General features: G+C 42.7%; 1 protein-coding gene across 1 annotated transcript in view; it reads right to left on the bottom strand.

Moving 5' to 3' along the window:
* WNK2 (WNK lysine deficient protein kinase 2) overlaps window positions 1–22,038 on the bottom strand; it is a 91,042-nt gene that overhangs the window by 35,464 nt on the left and 33,540 nt on the right. Inside the window, 8 exon segments of the mRNA XM_054516062.1 lie at window positions 587–730; window positions 1,295–1,491; window positions 3,563–3,851; window positions 6,286–6,505; window positions 7,315–7,403; window positions 14,386–14,543; window positions 17,591–17,811; window positions 18,801–18,973. Of these exon segments, the coding sequence (XP_054372037.1) occupies window positions 587–730; window positions 1,295–1,491; window positions 3,563–3,851; window positions 6,286–6,505; window positions 7,315–7,403; window positions 14,386–14,543; window positions 17,591–17,811; window positions 18,801–18,973 (1,491 nt within the window).

The following is a 22,038-nucleotide window of genomic DNA, read 5'->3' on the forward strand; positions in this document are numbered from 1 at the left end:
CATCACATTACAGCAGGAAAACTGTGCTCAGGGAATGGAGCTGTTTCTTAAAACCTCCCTCTCAAATCCAGCTTGTGTCTCAAGAAATGCTTGTGAATTGAATCAGGCACAGGGAAGGGAAAATATCCAGGCAGATTAGGTAACTTTGCCTCATTATAACTTTAGCAGTGTAAATGCACAGACACCCAAATTGGAAAAAGAAATAAAAGTTAGGAGATACAACATTGATTCCACATGTCTGATCCACCAGTGCATATTGATACAAGATCAAAACAATTAATTCTGGAGGTAAGTGAATTTCTCACCCTAATTTCTGTTCCTCTGCTGTCCTGCCCTACCCTCCTTAGCATGGGCATTCACTGGACACTGCTGTCTCTGAGGAACATAGGTGCTCTGGGAAGTTTCGTAGAGAAACTTGGGATACCTTCCGCTGTCCCTGGGTGCTCCAAGCCCTGTCCAATCTGGCCTTGGACACTTCCAGGGATCCAGGGGCAGCCACAGCTTCTCTAGGCACCCTGTGTGAGGCAGAGCAGCCACAGGGAAGGGCTGAGATGGACACGGCTCCATGGTAGAGCCCAGCTCTCACCTGCTGGCTGGCCAGCACGGGTGGCGGCGGCTGCCCCAGCGGGAGCGAGGCCACGGTGCTGGGGACCACGGGGAACGGCATTGCTGGCTCCTGGTAGTGCTGGGGCACCACGGCGGGTGTGGCTGGCACTGCAGGCAGGACGGGCTGCAGAGAGACAGCAGCATGAGGGACAGACACTTCCACGGATGGAGCAACCACAGCTTCTCTGGGAAACCTCTTCCAGGGCCTCCCCACCCTGACAGGGAACAAGTCCCTCCCAATCTCCCATCCACTCCTGCCCTCTGGCAGTGGGAAGCCATTCCCTGAGTCCTGTCCCTCCATCCCTTATCCTCAGTCCCGCTCCAGCTCTCCTGGAGCCCCTTTAGTCCCTGCAGGGGGCTCTGAGCTCTCCCTGGAGCCTTCTCCTCTCCAGGTGAGCACCCTCAGCTCTCCCAGCCTGGCTCCAGAGCAGAGGGGCTCCAGCCCTCAGAGCACCTTTGTCACCTCCTCTGGACACACTCCAACAGGTCCATGTCCTTCCTGTGCTTTGTTGCAAAGCCACTAATGCCAACAGACTGATAAGGGACTGAGCAGGTCACTGCGTGCAGAGGTGAGTGAGGAGTACATACAGACAGCCCTGGAACCCATACCCTCTGGGAACAAGAGCATAAATGATAATATGAAATATGACCCAAGATACAGAACTATTTGAAAAAGCTTTGGACTTACTGCTGAGGGCTGCTGGTAGTGGCCGAGCTGGGGGAGGCTGTGGGGCACAGGCTGGCCCTCGCTCAGGGGGGGGCTGTACACCCTCTGGATGGCAGGAGGGACAGCGTCTGGCAGGGACGAGTAGATGACGCTTTGCTGGCTGCTCTGCGAGTCCGAATAAACTGTGGAGCCCTGGCCACTGTCAAACGTGCTGTCAGCTGGAAGAACAGTCATTTTTAATAAAGTTCAACAGCTCCCCGTGTTCAAGTGATGATCTTAGAGCAAGGTCACCATGGTTTATGTAATTAGCATTTTTACTACTCTAGCCCTTTCTTTATATAAATAAATTATACAACACCAATGTTATTCTCTACAAAAGGCACACACTGCTTCTCTTAAGCCAAAACCCATCCCCATGGATTTTTGTACACACTGATATTTCAGGCACTTTACTATATCCTTTAAAGGGCATAAGGTTGACATTCATAATTGCAGATGCTTATAGATTTTGTAGGATAAAAGGAGAGGAAACCCCGATTGTCATGTTCAGAGCAGATCGTGGGGTCTTTTAGAGTTCCATCTTCCAGGAATGCACTGACTTTAACACTGCTTTTATCAGCAGCCCTGAAAATGACAAAATTCTTTATGCTGTATGATTTTAGTTCAGCAAGTCATGCTCTGCTTGAGTGTAGTGCAATTAAGGTCAGACACAAACCCCTGTGCAGGTTCCAATGGGTTTGGCACACTCAGATCTGTGGGAGTTCTTGTGGAGCATTTGCCCAGTTAACCTATGGAAGTGCACAGCTACAGGCACTGGGTAAGCACTGGGTCCTTTGGGAACTGGAAATATCGGTATTACTGACTTTAAAAAGTCTTTTCACAACTTTTAAAATGTGTAAAATACAAATGCCCAACTCTGTTTGAGCCTAAATTACTGCTTTCTTCACTTGACAAAGGAAGTGAGGCAACCAGATTGCAGCTAGATGTATCCCAAGGACAAATAGCTTTAATAGGGATTTAAAATTCAAAACTGAAAGAAAACTGCAACACAGTTTCAATAACCATCTTAAATTATAGCTTAAGCTTAAATACTATTTCTTTTCCCAACACCTTCCTCTCTCTTTTTTCCATATTCTAAATAAAGTTTTACTTATTTGGCTTTTAAATAACAAATTATTTTTTAATAGCACCAGAGATGACATTTTTCTTCAGTACTCCCAAGCTATTCCCCCAACTGTTTTTCTTTTCCAAAATTAAACTCTCCTCTCTATTTATTCAATTCATTTCTGAAGAGCCAACATAGCCCTATTCTCATGATGGGATTTCTGCTGCATTAACATTCTGTTTTATTACAAACAATTATTCAGGACCTCAAAGGAAAAAAGAAAAAGAATAGGGGTGTCTAATGGTAGAGTGCTAAAGTAAAAGCTGTGAGTCAGTCTCAGGTTTTTATAGAATGTACATTGCACACATAAAGTTATTAATTTCCGCTTTTACATTTAATCTCAAATTATATGAATGGGTGCTACCCTAATTTAGAGGTCCTATGCTAAGAAAAATGTTCAAATAATCTGATAGCAAATTGCCAAATAATACCAAGTTCTGGTTAAAAGTTGAGGAGGGGTAGGAAATAAATTGTGGAGGTTGTATTTAGTATAACATTTTGCCAACTCATGTCCAGCATAGCCATGGGAAGCACAAGTCACTTCATTGCAGCACTAGAAACAAAGAGACATAATTGCAGTGTTCCTCAAATGAACTAGCATGAAATAAGTATATGATCCAAAAAAATGAAATAACCTAATTTTAGCTTCAGATGAAAACCTTTGTGAATGTGGCAATATTGTGAATGTTAATCAAATGTAGCTATTTATCGTATCATGTAAAGGGATTTCTCCTGTACAGGTACACATGGATATTTCAGTATTCAAAGCAGACCTCAATGTAGCCCTTTATAAAATACCTGAATTGAAGCAGCAGCTGTCTTGCTAAATGTAATGCATCTTTTACTTAAATGTGCTTACATACAAGTCCAGAACAGTAAAACAGAAATTCTGTGATAATTGTTTAGTAGCAAAATATATACAAAGTTATATAAAGATATCTATATAATACTGTTTCCTTGAAACTTCATTGCTTTTGAAATTGTCATGCATCTGTCCCAGATGTTTGTGGATTTTGAGCTACTGTGCAAAACCACCCACATCAGTTCACCTGAGCTCAGGTCACAATGGGTTTCCCCCTCAGACATTCATCCCTGTGTGCCCACGAAGCCAACACAGGACTTACAGGCGACAGAGGTGACGCTGGTGGGCAGGTTCTGCTGGAAGGGGTGCTGGTCCGCCTCCGGCTCCTCAGGCTCTGACAGGATGTGGTGGCCCGTGTGGGACAGGTAGGTGACCTGGACCTGCTGTGCCTGCGGTGCCTTCAGCTTGTCCAGGCACTCCGAGTCACGGCGCTCCTCTGACTGCATCCTGGGCCAGATGCGCTCCCTCCTCCAGAGGATCAGTGCCACTCGGTCACGGATGGACTTGGCCACGATCTTGAGATCGTTCTCGTGGAAAAAGCCCGAGTCAATCTGCAGAGGAACACACACTTAGCAAGGTCCTGAGCACGTGGCTGGCACACACACAAGCACACACACGATACTGGAACCTCTTCCCAACAAAGAAAACATCCATTTGAAACAACAAGAATTTATATTAATTTATTTCTCTCAAGAACCGGAACTCAAGAGCTTGATGGAGTGGGGTTCTTTCTCAGTAGAATTTCTATTCCCAATCCATTAAAAAAAACCCAGGATATAATGTCTAAGACCTGACTATATACTGGCTCTAATTATCCACCACTGAACATCCATTGAGGAGAGAAAGTTTAATGGCAGATGGGTTTCCCTAATTTTTTTCCTTTTTAACACTAAAAGAATAGACAAAACAGGAAAAAGAATTTCTAAAAAATGCACCTGGAGTGAATCAAACTGCCCCTAAATCTGAATTTGTTGTCTTAACTCGTCCAACACACAGAGTTATCCAAATTGCTCTGCTTAATAGCACAGCAAATCATCAAGGACAAGATGTTAACAGAATTATGTTTCAAATTAACTTCTCTTAAATAGTGAAGTCAGTCAGTATTGATCGACTTTTACAAAGAAAAAGCAGACTCTTCCCATTTGATGGAAAAGGGGACGAGGCTTCTCAGAACTCAACTGCTGAACAGATAAAATGGAAATTCATCTTTGTGTTATTTGTTTGCATAATCTCCTGCAGTGCAGGGTATGAATTTTCATTTAATAATGCCGTACCAGAGATCTGTCTGCTCTCCCTACATTCTTAACATGCATATTTGAAAGCACTTACATCCATGGGGGAAATCTTGAGGCTTTCCTGTTTTGCTCTTGCCCAAACATAAGACACTTTCACAGCTTAGATTTTCACTGCTAAAATTAATGGGTGCAAAGCATCTTAAAACACAGCTTCAAGAGCTAACTTCACTTTCCAAACCCACTAGAATGTTTCCACTCCCCTTTGCCCATATCGTTTGGGCAGGTGGGATTGCCTGACTACCAAAATCCCATCAGTAATGATAAATAATTCCCTGTACTCAGAAGGTCTCCTGCATTCCTCTCTTCCACAGCACACAAAGCAACAAACAGATGAAAGCACATGGCTTTGGTGTTCCACAATTCATAAGGACTAGAAAAAGACATTTAGCATAAATGTCCCCTTTTTCTGCCCCTGCAACAGCCTCAGGTTTGAAAGCATTTAATGGGCAGTCTCTTAGGTATGCATTAATGTAGAAAACAGATTTTTAAATTATTTGGGAATAGGTACAGTGTCACGTAGTTTGGGCATGATCCTTTTAAATATACTTTTCACGAGAATTATTTCCTCTTCAAAATAAAACATCACAACTATGGACCAAGCAACTTAGAGAACTCTGAAACTCCAAATAATTTCCATCGATATTTAAATGTAAAATATAACAGTAAGTAATGATACCAGAGCAATTTTTAAACTAAATGAGTTCTGTAATAATATATTGCTGGAAAAACATTGGACCTACTGCAAACTAACGACAAGAAGACAAAGGAGCCTGAATTCCTCCCACTAAACTCAGAGTAAATGGTGATGAGTTCCAGCCGAGCAAGGCAGCATTACCAAAATGAGTGCCTCATGAGCAGAACACGAGTGGTGATGACATCATTAAAAGGGATCTCTAGGGATTTAGAGTCTAATACGAACATTTCTGCAAGCACAGGAACGTTTCTGCAAGCACAGGAACGTTCAGACCCTTGGCTCAATGCTTACTGACCCTGACCTCTGTGACATTAGAACACCAAAACAATTGCAGCCAAGATACCATCAAAATAGGAGTTCAAGGACAATGTAGTGCAAATGGAACACAGATTCCCAAACAAAACCACACAACTATAAAGATACAGAAATTCCGAAAGTGAAACTTATCAGTTAAAAAATCCAAAGCTTACTCCTAACTCAGTGAATCCAGTTTCCTATCAAAGTTTGGGGGCGGAGCGGCTGACCACAGACCTTTCTCATCTACATTCCTTCTAAGGAACACCAACAGAAAAGATGGGGGAAAGTGTTTTGGAGAATTCAATGCAGAATACTTTGTGACTGAACTTCTGAACTCTTCTAATATATTTCTGGCTGCTGTCTGGAACTAAATAGATTCCAAATAAATTCAAAGACGTTCAACAGCCTATAGAAACTGGAGAAGAGCGTGCAAAAATCTAAAAGTAGACCAGACCTCTATAGTTCCTAAGCTATGTAAACTGTGATTTCAGGCATCTGCTTTCAAACAATATGTTTCAGTTAGCTGCTCCCCGTTCACCCCTTTCTTGCAGTAGTCATTCCAAAATCAATGCAAAGTGCCCAAACTGGACACCTGGAGTGGTTCAAGTGAAGTTAGTTTACCCAGCTTGTTCCTGTTGGCCCCTGGGATTTAGGCACTACTTTCTATATATACACATTTTTATCAGAAGTGTAGTTTACCATTTCTTGTGCAACATCATCAGGAGTTTCCTTCTCCAGATCAAAAGTAAACTCAATGGCTCCATTATCTTTGGGTTTTCCTTTCAGTTTCTTAGGATCTTCTACCCAGAGTCTTAAGGCAATAGAGGATTTCCTACCATGGTCTTCTTCTGCAAGTTCCACTCTTACCCCAGTATCTTCAGCAAAAAACGCATGGCTTAATAAATCTTTAATTTCATATCTGCAAAGGATATAAAGAAGAATCAAACACTGCAAGTCAACAATTTTAGAAAGGTTTGTAAAAAGAAACTGCTGTTAAAAGTGGAAATATTTACACTGTTTGGTGTTCACCCATAATGAATTTTTGTTCTTTCTGAAAAGATGTGGGATTTTGAAAACAAAGTGAAATTGAAAAAGAAAAAATTGACATTTCCTATTTCTCAAAGCTTAAGCAATATTCATACACCACAAGCACTTAGAGAAATGCAGATTATAGCTTTGTTCAACTTTTCTTAAGTATCTGAGCCTAAAGAGTACCAGAGAAGAGATTCTCTCTAGGCTGTGAGCTGCAGTCTCTAAAAACTGTATTTGTGAAAGTCAGGAAATACTCAGTACGAGACAAACTGGCAGAGACTAGTAAAACATTAATTTTTAAAACCAAAGCTGGAAACTAGGCACAACATGTCTCCATGTCCAGAGGGCACTGAAATCTGCTACCACAGCTCATGATGAATCCACCACACCAGCTTTTATCACCCTCCCTGCCCCCTACAGAACCTTCCCATTGACATTTTTTGGACTGCTGAACCAGAAATTGCAAGAATACCCTAGCTCAGCTCCACAGTGATGCTGAGTGGCTGAGAGATACAACAGCACTGCTTCTCCTGACACTGAATGCCAGGAAAGCAGGAAATAATTTAGATCTGCACTTCCATGCTGCATTTTCTTCTGCACAGGGCAGACCCACAGACCAGAGCAGAAATCCACAGACAGTTCTGAAATCCCTGCATACATGTTATTTAATACAAAACTCGATCCCTTGAAACAAACCTTTCTTCTTTGTTTTTGCAGATGCACTCCCCAATTATCTCCTTAATTTCAGGATCGGTAACTTTCTCAAAGCTTGCTGGCTTTATACCCTAAAAGCATAAAGAAAAACAATTTAATGTGAAAAAGAATTACATTACATCTCTTAATCAAGCATATTTTCTCTGCATTTTAAAGGTAACTCAACCCAGGAACTTACTAAAACTTTTAAAAAATGAGTTAAGGATTTAGGGATACTATACTTCTAAATACCATTGCACTTCAAAACTAATACAGTAGTTTGCACGAGCTCAGCCGTACACAGGGGAAGTATCCCTTTTTCTTTACCAACTTTTTCAAATCTTACCTTTATATCCTCTGGACTCTAAAGTGAATATTCAAGAAACAGCTAAGTTTAAATTTCAAAAATAACCGTTTTCTGGAATTATTCCTTTTATGTTTTTGCCTCAACTCTCAAAGCACTAAATGAATAAGGACAGATAATCACGTTTTTCTTCAGATAGCTAGTACTGAAAATGAGTGAAAAATACCTTAGAATAGTCCATATTCCTGTTTCCCACAAACCTCCTTCTTTTCCATCACCCAAACACTCTCCAACATATTCCCCTCTGCATAAAAAAATTAAAGATCAACCCTGAAACCAAGCAGGGAAGCAGGAGAATACAACATCTCTGCACTCCTCCTGAATTTCCCAGGATGTTGTTAGAAACCCCTTGGGAATATGTGATAGAACAGGTGCAACCTATAAATCTAGTTAAATCTCTGTCAAATGTTAGCATTTTTGCTGGGAACAGATTTGGAACAGCAACCTATGAGCACGGCCTTTCAAGGACAAAAACCAACTACCCACTGCAGAAGAAAACTCTGGGAAGCAGAATCAGTGTCCCCACATCCATGTATATATTCAGCTACAGGTGACAAGTGGCAACGCAAGAAGTTGTTCTTTGTATTTTTGATGTCCAACATAAATCACAGAATTAATTGATTCCCTTTTAAAACCATGTTATTACCTCTACCTATTAAACCAAGATGTATACGGATGAAAATATGACAAAATTTATTTGAGAAGAGATGATGCAGTTGGACCTTATCACTTAAGGACCCAAGTACTTCCAATGAAGTCAATGAGCAGAACAAAAAGGAAACACAATTTCCCTTATCTAAAAACCAGAATGTGGTAAAGCACATAACTAAATGGGAACTGAACATTTAGCTCCATACAAATCCTATTAAAGTTTCACTCTGAAATAATAGTAAATAATGGCTCATGCAGTCACAGATAAGGAGCCCCGCAGAGTAGACTTTTGGCTCACCCAGTGGATTAAAAGAAGAAAACAAGTATTTTCAAAGAGGGTCTGCAAATAATACACCGAATTAAGTCTTAAATAACTTTTATGGATGAATTTCAGTGAGGGCTGGAGCTTCTCTCAGAATTTCTGAATATTTCAGCATCAGATTATACTTTTTTCCTTTTATGAACATTCTGTTCAAGCTGCAGATTCTATTTCAAACTTTATTAATTAATAATTTTAGATCAACAACCCCCTATTTGTCTTGAAATTCTAGAATGAAATATGTAAATTGTAGATTTTGAAAAAACAATAATAAATATACAGAACAGTCACTCAAGACTCAGCTCCTTGGTTTTGTTTCAGCAGAAAGCTGCAGCGATACAAAGAAACCCATTTTTGTGAGAACAAAACGAAATTATTCATACACGTGGCTGGCTGGCTGTGACCCACTAAAAAGAATTATTTGCTTAAGCAAACCTAAATCTCACTGATGAGACAAGGGTTCAAATTTTGTGTATTAGAAAAATGTGTCAAAAGGCACTGGAGTGCCCGGGCTGCAAAGCCCAGGCTGGCTCCAATGTGCCATGGTAAGCTCTTAGGAGAGCTCTGATACCTGAATCAGAAATGAAAGAAAACAAAAGCACCATCAAAATGTATTTTCAGCAGGACTCCTCTGCACCATAATTCATGTTTAAGCTACAGGAGTCTGGTGTGTTCTCCATCAGGAAGAAGGATAAATCTTATACATTTCAATTCACTGTTGTTTGCTATGAGAAAACTGATTTCCATAATAGTGTGACACTCTCCAGGAAGAAAACATAATAAGATCTAATAAAGACTTTAACCTGAAGAGAGACAGGTTTAGATTAGACATAAGAAAGAAATTCCTCTCTGTGATGGTGGGGAGGCCCTAGCACAGGGAGTCCAGAGCATCAGATCCCCAATGACTGGTTCCCAATATTGACCTTACAAATTGCTTCCACAAATAAAAAACAGCAACTCTTTCACCCACACTTTCCCCATCTTTGGTAGAGCATCAACTCCTCTCCAAGTATCCATTGTGTTAATCTGCTGAACAGCTATGAGTAGATGACTAAAACAAATGAGGACAAAAATTGTGAAGTACTGAACAGAGTTGCTTTGGCAAAGTGTTTTCTCCCTGTCCCTGTGCTATAGGATGCTTTTCTTCCTTACTCTTCATTAAACTCTCCAAGGCCAGCTCACTGGGATGCTGCAAACCCTCCCTTGCAGCACAGTGCCCCTGACAATGAAGGGGGATTCTATTTGCCATCAAAGGGCTCATCTCATTCACCTAAACAAAAGCCATCTGTTTTCACTGAGCATTCCCAAGGAAACACAGCACCAAAATTCAAAGTGTATTAGGCAAGAGATTATCCATGACAGTTTGAAAGCTGTACAGCCTCTTATAAATTAAAATAAATTCAATGCCACCACATGTGAAAGGCTGAGCTCACTGGGAGGCATAAGGGGCATAATGATAATACAGATTCCTTAAATCTTGAAATATATATACACATATATAAACCAACAGCAAAACGAGAGATCAAATGGAGAGCTTCTCTGTACCAAACAGGATGATTTATTCTGACTCCCTCACCACCACTTATTTCCATACCCTTCTTTCTGAAGAAATTAGATTTATGATCCACTGCCCTCCAGTACAAGGCATCTGAGTCTACAGCCAGACATATACAGAAAAAGTTGCATCCTTCATGCTGAGGGAAGAAACGTGCTGCTTATTCTGCAGGGTCTAAAAACAGCCACTCGCCATTTTCCATCAGCAGAGCACACTTTGGAAGAGCAGCACGTGATGCTCTGAAGGGACACAGCGAATGCCACACAAGTCACTGGCACGTCTGACCCACGTCAGTCAGTGTTCTAGAGGCTTTCCTGGCCCCTAGAAGTGCCCTTCCACCCCAGAGTCAGCCTGCTCTGGGCTAGCACTCCACCTTCCACCTGAAGGTAACTCTAGGCTCATGTCATTCCTAAAAATGGAAAAAACCTTCTACCAAAAAAGGTGAAGCCACATTTCCAACTGAAACTGCACCTTGGTACACACTCTCTGAAGTCAGTGAAATGAAGGTAAAGCTCTCAGTTTTACCAGGATCTTGTTCTATGACTTCACAGTGTACAATTATAAACTCATCTCTGTTTCCCTCCAGAATGGTGCTCCATCTTAATGCAAAGCTAAGAGGGTTACCTGCAGATCTAAGAAGATCTCCAAAAGCCACAAGAAGTCCATGCAATGACATTGACAACATGATTTGCCTGCTGTCATTGTGCCACAGCCGCAGCATTAATTCTGCCTGTGTGCACTATGGCATACAGCCTGCGTATGCTGAGAAAACCTTCAATAGTTGATGAGAACAAACAATATGAAAGCTTTACATGCAAACCAGAACACTGTCACAGGGTGGGTTGTTCTGAAGCACAGGTTTGTACCACTAAACCCAAGGAGATGGCCAGGAACTCTCTGGAGATGCAGCTGCTCTGCTGTGCACTCTGCAGCACATGCCTAAGAAAACACTAGGCTGGAGCAGCCTGGGAAGGTCACGGATTCCAATGTTTCATCACTATTGTCTACATCAAAATCACTTGGCAGAATGATTAAACACAAAAAAAATCTCAGTAAGAAAAACCATCAAGTTATGCATGAAAAATGAGATTATGGCATCAGAACGAAGGGCACTGCAAATATGCTGACCAGGAAATCACTTCAAAGTGAACTGTGGTAAATGTGGCTTGGCCCCACTGCTTGGGAAAGATGTGCTTTCTATTTACGGTACATATCCATTTTTGAAATGTTTACACTCCATCATTCAGGCTGAAAGGGCAGAGAGAGGTGACAGGCTGGAACAAGCATGTCTTGTCTGGCAGAGAAATGAGCCCCTCTGCACATTCCCAAACATGACCACCTCCTTATCCTGGACAACTGCAAACATACAGGCACACGTAGAAAAACAGAAATGCAAAAATTAATGCAGCTATTTAGCTGTAAGAATACAGTCAGGCAGAATAAAAGGTCGCTGAAATAAATTATAATCTTACACTACAGACATGCAGAATGTGACATATGCTGAAATAATGTCTCAGAAAGGTAATGTTTACATTTTCTACACCAATAAGGATGACCAACATGTGTGATTTGGACAGCTGGGACCTGAGGTGTATCTCATGTCCTAGTACCAGGCAAGGGCATGGTAGAGTGTTAGAAAACAGAGTAGAAACTACTGAAAACATATTATAGTGGCAAAACCCAAATCATACCCTGCCTGTGCTGGGCAGCAGGGAGAATATCAGCTCAGTGGGACCCAACAGAAGGTTGGCAGTCTAAACTTTTTGCTGGTTGTCACTTCTTGATGCAAACTCTAGCCAGCAATTCCAACCCCTATGAATGCTATCAATACCTCTGGTAGTTGCCACTACAATGCTGAACCCAAGGCAGGAAAAGAAAGTTATTTTATTTTATACTTTTTAAATAAAGGCATCAGGCAGCTAGACACAGCAAACACACTTCACAATGCACTGACCCTCAATTTAAAACACTAGAAATAGTATTTATCTTTCTAGTGCAAAAAAGCCCCAGCTTCATAAAGAAGCAAATGTCCCACTGAGAAGCTGCAGCATTCAGGGGCTCTGCACCCTCTCCATCCAAGAAGGTCAGAGCCACCTTCTGCTCTTAGTGAGGCCCCAAAATTCATCTAATACTGGAAGAAAACTGTCTAATTTCAGCCTCTTGGTTTACACTCCATTTTTGACTATATTTCAGTTTATAAGCCCCAAGGCTTGCACAAGCTGCTGCATCACCAAACCTAACCCTTATTCCAAGTGATCTTAGAGTTACTTTGTCTTTTTGTAATCACTGCCCCAGCTTAGGGCAGACCCCACTGCATGGTGCTGGCTCACGACCCCACACCCCAAACTCCTCCAGCTCCTCCTCAGACCCCACAGACCACTCACACTGCTCGGAGCAGGGTCCCTTCTGTCGGCAGCTCCCCTGCAGATGCAACTCCGCTAGAGAAGCTGTTGAGCCCACCAGAAGGCTCCTCCTGGGACAGAGGATCTCCCCCAGGACGAGGCTCCTCCTGCACCCTCACCCCAGAGGTCCACCCCCTGCTCCTCCTTCCAGCCTGACAGTTGTGCAGCTCATGGCATTTGACAGGGCTTTCTCCACTCAACAGAGAGCTGGTTAACCCTTTCCTTGGAAAAACAGTAATGCCAATTTTGCCATCTAAGGAATCCTGGTGCCTTTGCTCCCACTGCTACTACCCCAAATTCAGATGAAAACTGCACACCCTCCGTGCTGGTACCTGATGCTTTTGTCTTCAGCTTTCCTCCCAGACAGTTCTGCTTCAAAAATACCCCCAACAAGGACCTTTCAACAGCTTCTGCATCATTGCTTTTTCTATATGACAAATATCATCTCCCACCTCTCTGGAGCTGCCAGTATAAAGCCAGTTTTACAAAACTATAATAATTTACCATCTAATTCTGAGCTGTGTAAATGTTACTGCCATAGAAAACGAGTTGGCTCAGGCTTCTTCCATCAGTGTTTAAAACAATGGCTACTTAAAGTCTAAAAATTGAAATATAACATCTAATTAGGAATCCTCTGATTAATCATTATTCTTTGCCATCTTGGATATTGTTTTGATAAATGAGGCTTAGGAGACTGGCAAAGTCTTAATTTCCAGTATTCCAGATGGCTACGAGGTGTGCACACAGCTTCTCTAGGTACATGGAGCAATGAAAAGCTCGATGTTCTCCATGGCTCCAGGTGCACACACACCTTCCCAGTAATACCAGCTCCCATGGTGATACTGAGTACCTGACCAGTCTCACAGGCAGGACATGAGGCTACAGAGCCTGAAATTAGAAGAGCCTCTTGTAGCCACCCCAAGAACCCCTAGAGTCCAAGGAAGTGTCCCCTAAGCTGCCACACTGGTAGCATTTAGGCCATATCTGAAGGACCATACCAAAACAGAGCCAACATCCCTTGTGCCAAAGCTAATAAATAAACACTGTGATAAAGAACCATGGAATAACAACATTGAGTAACCATGCAGATCTAGCATCACAGAATCACAGAATGGTTTGGGTTGGAAGGCACCTTAAAGACCATCTCATTCCAACCTCCCTGTAATGGGCAGGGACACCTTTCACTAGACCAGGTAGCTTCAAGTCCTGCCCAACCTAGCCTTGGATAACAGAGATAAAGGCAAGGAACTCACCTGAGCAATCAAACCATTCCATGTCTCTGAGAAGCTGCAGCATGGTTTGCAGCCACCCCATGGTGCAGAGCATGGTAACCATCCAGCAGATCCATGGCTGCACACACTCACCTTCCTGCAATGCCAAGGGAGCTGCTACAGCCAGAGGATGAAGATAACTGCACAGCTGAGCAGCTTCTGAAGCCTTTTGTGGGCTTTAAAATTATTTCTGAGTGGCTCTGGGCTAAAAGCAACACTTTAAGAAGAATTAAACTAGCACACATCAGCCCATTGGGCTGTATTTGCGGCTGATGGAGATAAAATCAGTGACAAAGGTAACTGAAAATATTTGATGTAGCTGCATCAAAACACACTCCAAGTGTAGAATTGTAAGCTTACACATAAGCCTGAAACAGGTTTGTGCAACCCAGAGCTCAGATAGCTCAACTTCTAGAATGCAGTATACATTCAGCAGTACCAACACCTCATCAAAATATGCTTTTGAACCTTCCAATGACAGGATCCAATACCAATTAAGGACGTGTACTCACACAGGTTACTTTTCGGTAGATTTGAGCAGCATTCTGGCATTCTGAGTAAGGGTATTCTGAGGTAGCCATTTCCAGCATGCACATTCCAAATGCGTAGACATCCACAGATTCATCATAGTGTTCCTCATACATTTCCGGGGCCATGAATTCTGGTGTACCTACACAGACAAAGATAATGTCGGTTTTTTACAGGAGTCCAAATGGCTTTAACCACAAGCTTTTTCACCTGTGAGAAGTGTGCCCAGTACAATTGTGTATAGGTGCATACAAGATAATTTCCAAAGAGCTCAAGCATCTCCCAGGGAGCAAATCCAATGTCGATGTATGCACTTCCATGCCTATGGCTTGTTGACAATAATCCAAAGTGGGAAAGCAGGGCAGAGTGGAAGCAGGATGGAGGGGAGGGGGAAGGAAAAGAATGAAAAATTTCAAAAATGAGCAAGAAAATGAGCTATGGTTCATTTCCTGCCCATACCGAAGTGATAGAATGGTTTCTGTCTGGCTGGAGAGAAGGATGTGTAAAGGGCCAGGGAGGTGAAAAGGGAAGAAGAAATGAGAACCTTCACTCTTGCTTTTATCAGTGCAAATTTGCCTTTTTTTTTGTTTCCTCCAGAGATACAGAGTAACCACCAGCAGGCAGACAGCACTTTGGAAACCAGAAGTATCACAAATCACCTACAGAGTCATGCACAAAACGTCAAACCTAATTCTGTCACTGGTTTAGTGGGACAAATCAATGAGGCTACTCATAGAACAAGGTCCTACTCAATAGGAATTAGGGAATCAGGAATCTGATGCAACTTGGTAAATATGAAGTGAGGCACTGGGAGATGCAGCTTGGGGACAAGCAGCAACCCCAACACTGGCAACATATCCTCAGCAAACTACTCTCAAAAGGGAGGGCTTACAAAGCAAAACAGAAAACTATTAACATTTGGGTAATTCATTCCAGGAACTGTATCTCATACTGTAATTCATTTATTTCCTTTCTACATAGAAAAGATGAAGGAAGAGAGATCAGTGCAATGGTGTGTCAAGGCACAGTAGCAGCAAGCTGTTGGGATGCCAAAAAAAGAGTGGCAGGTTTTGGACCATGAGAAAGACCCAGATAAACTCTTTCTGTCCAGCCTCAGCACCCAAACTGCCCCCAGCCCTGGCAGATCCCATCAATGCTTTGTTATGTCATCACTAATCAGCAGCAAAAGCACAACTCTAATTAAAGTAACATAGAATCAGAAAAAGTAGTTCTGGCATATTCCAGGATGGTTTGGATTGGAAGGTACCTTAAAGATCATCCCATCCACCCCCTGAGAGGTAGTGACACCTACCACTATCCCATGTGGCTCCAAGCCCCATCCAACCTGGCCTTGGACACTGCCAGGGATCCAGGGGCAGCCACAGCTGCTCTGGGCACCCTGTGCCAGGGCCTCACCACCCTCACAGTAATATGTTTCTTCCTAAATCTCCTCCAGGTACAAGCCATCACCCAAGTCCCTAAAGAAATTGAGGAAACATCATACCTGGAGGTGTCCCAGGCCAGGCTGGATGGAGCTTGGAGCAACCTGGGGCAGAGGAAGGTATCCCAGCCATGGCAGACAAGATGATCTTTAAGACCCCTTCTAATCCCAACCATTCTAGGATTTTCTGACTTGTCCAAAACTCTTTTTAAACGGCAACGTAAAGGACAACCCTCAAAATTAGGGTCTGCTTTTGCACACATTTCTGGAGTAGACTTGACTTAACTTATGAACAAGTATTTCTGTAAAATTAATTTCACAAAATTCAAGATTGATCTCTTCCCTTGTTTATGTTCTTCCACCTTCTCCTTCCACCTCAAAGACACTCATGCCTACAGCCTCAGCAAATCAGCCAGACCCATGTCATGGAGGCTCAGTGTAGTCGCTCTCTCTGGGTGTTGTTAAAGCTGTCACTAAGGCAGAGGCTGATACTCAGAAAAGGTTAACAGCTGCCACAAGAAATTATTTTGGAGCTGCTGCCTTGCTTTAGAAGGAACACAACTCAGCAGTGAATCTCATGAATTCCAGAGCATTTAAAACAAATCTGAAAAAGTGATAGCAATAGTCTAAGAAACAAATGGAATACTTGGCACCATTCCAAAGCAGAACAAAAATGACATTTCCCCCATTCCTTGGAGTGGAAAGGAATACCTACAAGCATCCTTCAACATAACAGCCCAGCTAAACGTGAAGCTGTTCAGCACCCACTCAGCTGCTCTTGGCAGGAGCAGGTTTGCCCTGGCTGGGCTCCCGCAGAGACACTGCAGTGTGCTGATTTCATCCCTTCCAGCCAACGTGAAATGCAGCTACTGATATGCCTTTAGAGCTACTCCCTCTGCAGAGGGGGCAGCATTACTCATCACCAGTGTTTCCATGCCTCCTTTATTCTCTCCTTGGAGCAGTAGTGCTCATGAAAATTATAAGCTTAGTTTAATTGCCAAAATGAATGCAGACACTTTGCCAGCATCCTGCAGCCCTTACAGTATCAAATTCCTTTCAGACATGACTGTATTTTGATGGTGTTCTGTTCATAACTGATTTTACAAAAACCTGTATAAGTATTACTAGTATTCTTACCAATATTTGTACTACTGATGCTACTCCTTGTATTGCTACTACTGATACTATTCCCAGTATAGATATGACTGATATTATTCCCAGTACTAGTACTTCTGGAATTATTCCCAATATTGGTATTACTTATATTATTCCCAGTATTGTTATTGTTGATATTATTCCAATATGTCCCATGAACAACTGTTACCCTGCAAAAAAATTATTTGAAGAAATACTGACCCTCAACAGAGAAAAACACCACCAGTTACGAGAAGTTAAAAATGAGAGAAACTTAACAAATATAAACAAACACGAGTTCATTAAAATCAATGAAATTAAGCAGATCCACAGCAGCCAAGTACATATGTGAAATTTCTACTGTTTAGACTTCACTGATTCTGGGTTCCCTATGCATTAAGGATGATACAGGAGGAAGGAGAAGAGGAAGTTATGATACCATTACTTACTGATTCCTATTTTTATAGGGGTATAGAGGCAACAGTCCCAAACCCACTTTAACTTCCACTACCAATTTGCTACTTTAAAATCACTAGTGCAAAATGGGAAAGGAAGATGTTAAATAGACAGCCACGATGCTGACCGAGGGAAGCCAAAGAGAACAGGAGCATTACCTATGACACTTTTGGCAAATGAAGCTCTTTTGAGTGTTGCCAAACCCAAGTCTCCTATTTTCACAGATCCAGTTGGTCCAGTAATAAAAATATTATCACATTTCAAGTCTCTGTGAATTATTGGTGGAGTTCTTGTGTGTAAGAAAAGAAGACCCTTCAGGATTTGCCGACACCAACTCCGCAGGACTTTAGGTTTCATCACTTTAAACCTCTTCAGATACCTGGAGCACAACACACACACAAGTGGGTAAAAAGGAAGTGAAAATACTTTGTTAGAGATTTGAGGGGCTTTAACATCATAGCTTAAGTTTTCTGAAACTCCACTATGGATAAAAGCCCTTTATTAGATGCCACAAGAGCAGCACAGAAATATCCCAAAATTGAATGAAATAGATCTTTACAAAGGAGGAATTAGAGCATTCAGTTTTAGGGAGGATGATAATAAGCATTTTTGGTGCAAATACAACCAAATATTTTGAAGTCTAATCATTCAGTGATTCATTTCATGAAGAGAAGAGCTTTGGAAGATGTTCATATATTTTGAAATTTTGAATCAGAAGAATACTGAAGTTTAATTTTAACCACAAACTTAGATCTTTGTACCACACACCTGCATTTCTTTCTATTTACCTGAAGCGCTGGTTGGGAGGGGACATTTGGGGAAGATGTAGGGACTGCTAATGCACTGGCAGAGTAGCACACTGGGTGAATACTGCTCCCATTGGGGCTGAAAATCTGTTCCAGAATTCATGCCAACTGCTTTATATCAGCCTTAACAAGACTGTCAGTACCAGAAGCTATTAATTCATATTGTTTAGGAGACAACCTAGAGCACCTTCAGCTTCTGAGAGATTCTACCATTCAAGTGCTATTCCATTTGAATTCCCTAACAAAACATGCAAATACAAGCTCAAGAGCCAAGCACAAAACACACCCTGACAAATCCAAACGTCACAGGCGGAAAATGAAACACATCAGAGAACAGCTTTGAGTTGCATAACTGAAACAGGGAAGCAGGCAGAAAGAGACGGAGGCCAAAATTCTGCCCGTCAAACCACTGCGGTTCAAATGCAGGGACAAATGACAGACACCAGAGAACAGCTCCATTTTTTCCTTTAACTGGAGATGGCTTTTTTCAGCATACAAAAGTAGGATTTTGCTATAAATGTCTGCTGCTATTCTTAGCCCCTTGCAGGAGCACAGTACTTACGTCTTCAGCGTTCCAGAGGTCATCAGCTCGGTAACCAGCACGATGCATCTTTTGCCTTTTGCACAGGATTCCCAGAAGTCATAAAACCTCACGATGTTTGGGTGCTGTAGACCTTTCAACATTTCTGCTTCCTCTTTAAACCTCTGCCTCTCTACTTTTGTGAGTTTTCTGTCCTATAAGCCAAAATGAGACATTATTATTAGTGATGGACAAAAATAAAGGCCCTGCATTGCCAGGGTGTTCAGAATTTTAGATTTGTTTTATGCTTGTGTCAAGAGCAATCATAAAATCTTTTATGTAAGAGAGCAGCAGCATTATGAACTAGGGCACTCGGCCTAATTCCAGTATCAAGAAAACAAAGAGATGCCTGTGCTACGCCATTCTTATGACAGCACTAATATTTGAGTCACCATGAACACACCCGTGGCATGATGGATCAACCCTCAGCTATTTCTTCATGTTTGGGTGTCGAGAGGCTCCTCATCCAAGGGATTAATACCCATAGGATGCCATTTCCAGGTATGAGTGTTCTCACAGCCAGGACGGCTCCCACTGTCCTCAGCTGATTCTGGATGCACTGGTACAAAGCACCAGCTGAGGTCCTTGCTGCTCACCACACTGGGTTCTACAGCCCATCCTGTTTACCTCAGGCTAAATTAAAACCATGTTACTTTCCAAAAAAATCCAAACACATAAATTTTTTTATGTGTTTGCTGTTCTGCTTAATTTTGGAGACTTTTCCCTTCTTTTTGGTAAAGGAAGTGTTTGCAACTGTCCTTCAGCTTCTTGCATAGGCTGCATATGCATGGAAATTCTTTAGATTAGAAATGTGAAAATGTCATGTTCTACTACTCTGGTTTTCCTGGGGAATTTCAGGGCATTTCCCCTCCAGGCTGGACCCTGTCCAGCACATGCAGAGACTCTCTGTCTCCCATGGCTCAGAAGAAACTCCAGGGCTGCCTAGACCTCCCCAGCACATGGACACCTCAAAGAGGCAGCCTGGACACTCGCTCCAACCTCTTAGGATGATGAAACAAGGCAGCATGGGAGTTCCACCCCAGACCCCACCATCATGCCTGCCTGGTTTGCCCCCCTTGGTCAAAGCACTGCCCACCCCTGCCCTAGAAATTGAGCTTTTGGGATCTTTAGAAGGTGCTCTTACACAGAAAGCCAAAGGCTCACCAATTACCAAGATTAATTAGTTTGTATTTTGACCTCAGACTTCTTTCTTTTCTCAAGTCAGTTAGGTACATCTATACAAGCTGCACTCCTTTGCACACAGAATGAATTAAATGGGAACACAGCTGACTTGTAGCCAAGATGCAAAAGAATCACTGCCATTTCCACAGTCTGTCCTCACGCACAATCCCAGACAGTTCAAGATGGGAATGAGAATTCCCATGGCTACAAACACTTCACGCGGAGACTTCATCACAGGAAACACAGGGTTGGAACTATGATTTGGCTGTTGGTGGATGACAAAACCCTGCCACAGTGCTGTGTGTGCACAGGGGGAGCATTTCCATTGGTACTGGGGCTATTCAGGGTGCTCTCTGCTCACTCTGAGATCCATGGAGCAGCATCAGAGCAAACCCTGCTCAAGCAGCAGCAGCAGCCCAGGGGCTGGGCTGTGCAGGGTGCCTGCGGTGACCTGGCCTGGGTCCCCAGGGCAGGCAGAGCCCCCCATGCCCCACAGGGACAGCAGCACACAGAACACCCACAGCCGAGCCAGGCAGCACTTCTGCTACTCTGCACCAGCCACCTTTCTTCTAAAGCAAAAAAATAAAGCTAAAAAAAACCAACAAAAAAACCAAGCTGTCTAACAAGTCAGGCAAGAAGAGCCACAGAACTGCTCTCAAATCCACCACTTCTTCCCTACTGCTGAGTTTCCTTCTAATTTAAAACCTGTAGAATAAATCAGACACACTGCTGTTAGGAAGGAGAAGGAGCAAGTCCCCATTCAAGGCAGGAAGTGCAGAGTGGGAGCTGGCAGAGAAAAGGAAAGGTGGCCTCATAGATCCAACAGATTTGCAAATACTTTCCAATTAAAAAAAAAAAGTAATACCATAGTCCTTGACTCTCATTTCCAGGTTTCTGAGCACTGTGAGAACTTTTCCACTGCTACTTTATTGGTAACTTTTAAAACTATCCTTCAGCACACAACCATATTCTGTATATTCTACATATTACAAGCAGGATCATTTTTGGCAACTGCAACAAAGTGAGTCTGGAAGGCACATGCGTGTTTTATTTGTAATTACAGTAGAAAAAAATCTGGATTTTTTAAATCAGATTGATGAAAAAGCATTGAGCATTGCTGAAGAATTGAGCATTGTTTTCCAGCTGGAGAGGCAAGGTGAGGGCCAGGGCAGAGTAGCCACTCCTGCGGCTGCAGCCTCCACCACAGGAGGGGTCTCTGGTGCCATCAGGGCTCAAGCAGCCTCCTTGAAATTCCTCCAGGCTGAACCTGACATGAGTCACTGGCAAAAACATAAGCTGATTCTGAAAGGGCTTAAAGGTCGAAGTGTTTTCTACTCTGAAGCAGCAGAAACACCTGTTTAACTGCATGACTCACTCAGGGTTTAATCCAAACCCAAGAAACCTTCACTGGGGTCAGAGACACTCATTCCCCATCATATAATCCACACAAGGCAAAATGTCCTCATCCTGAAACTAAGGATGTAAGCCTGAAACAACCTCCAGGCATTACATTTTAATGTAATTACATGAAAACAGGATTGTTTGGAAAGGTCATGACAAAGGTCATGACAAAGAAAGGTGGTCATGGACTCATGGAATAGTTTGGGTTGGAAGGAACCCTAAAGATCTGGGTATGAGGAAGAAACTCTGCACTGTGAGGATGGGCAGGCCCTGGCACAGGTGCCCAGAGCAGCTGTGGCTGCCCCTGGATCCCTGGCAGTGCCCAAGGCCAGGCTGGACAGGGCTTGGAGCAGCCCAGGACAGAGGGAGGTGTCCCTGCCATGGCAGGGGGTGGACAAGATGGGATTTGAGGTCTCTTCCAACCCAAACCATTCTGTGATTCTATGAATTTTTGATTAGCACTTTAGAGCCTCAATTCTGGTAAACCCCACAGTCATTTAAACTGGATTAACGTGATATTTGCGGCAGGAAGATACAAAGTGAATATCCTATCTATAACCAAATTTCTGCTAATTCAACACATGTATGTTCTCTGCTTCTCCCTACTCATCACAGCTGGGAAAAAAATGCTTCTGTC

Source organism: Molothrus ater, chromosome 11 (assembly GCF_012460135.2).
Source record: "Molothrus ater isolate BHLD 08-10-18 breed brown headed cowbird chromosome 11, BPBGC_Mater_1.1, whole genome shotgun sequence".
Classification (NCBI taxonomy): domain Eukaryota; kingdom Metazoa; phylum Chordata; class Aves; order Passeriformes; family Icteridae; genus Molothrus; species Molothrus ater.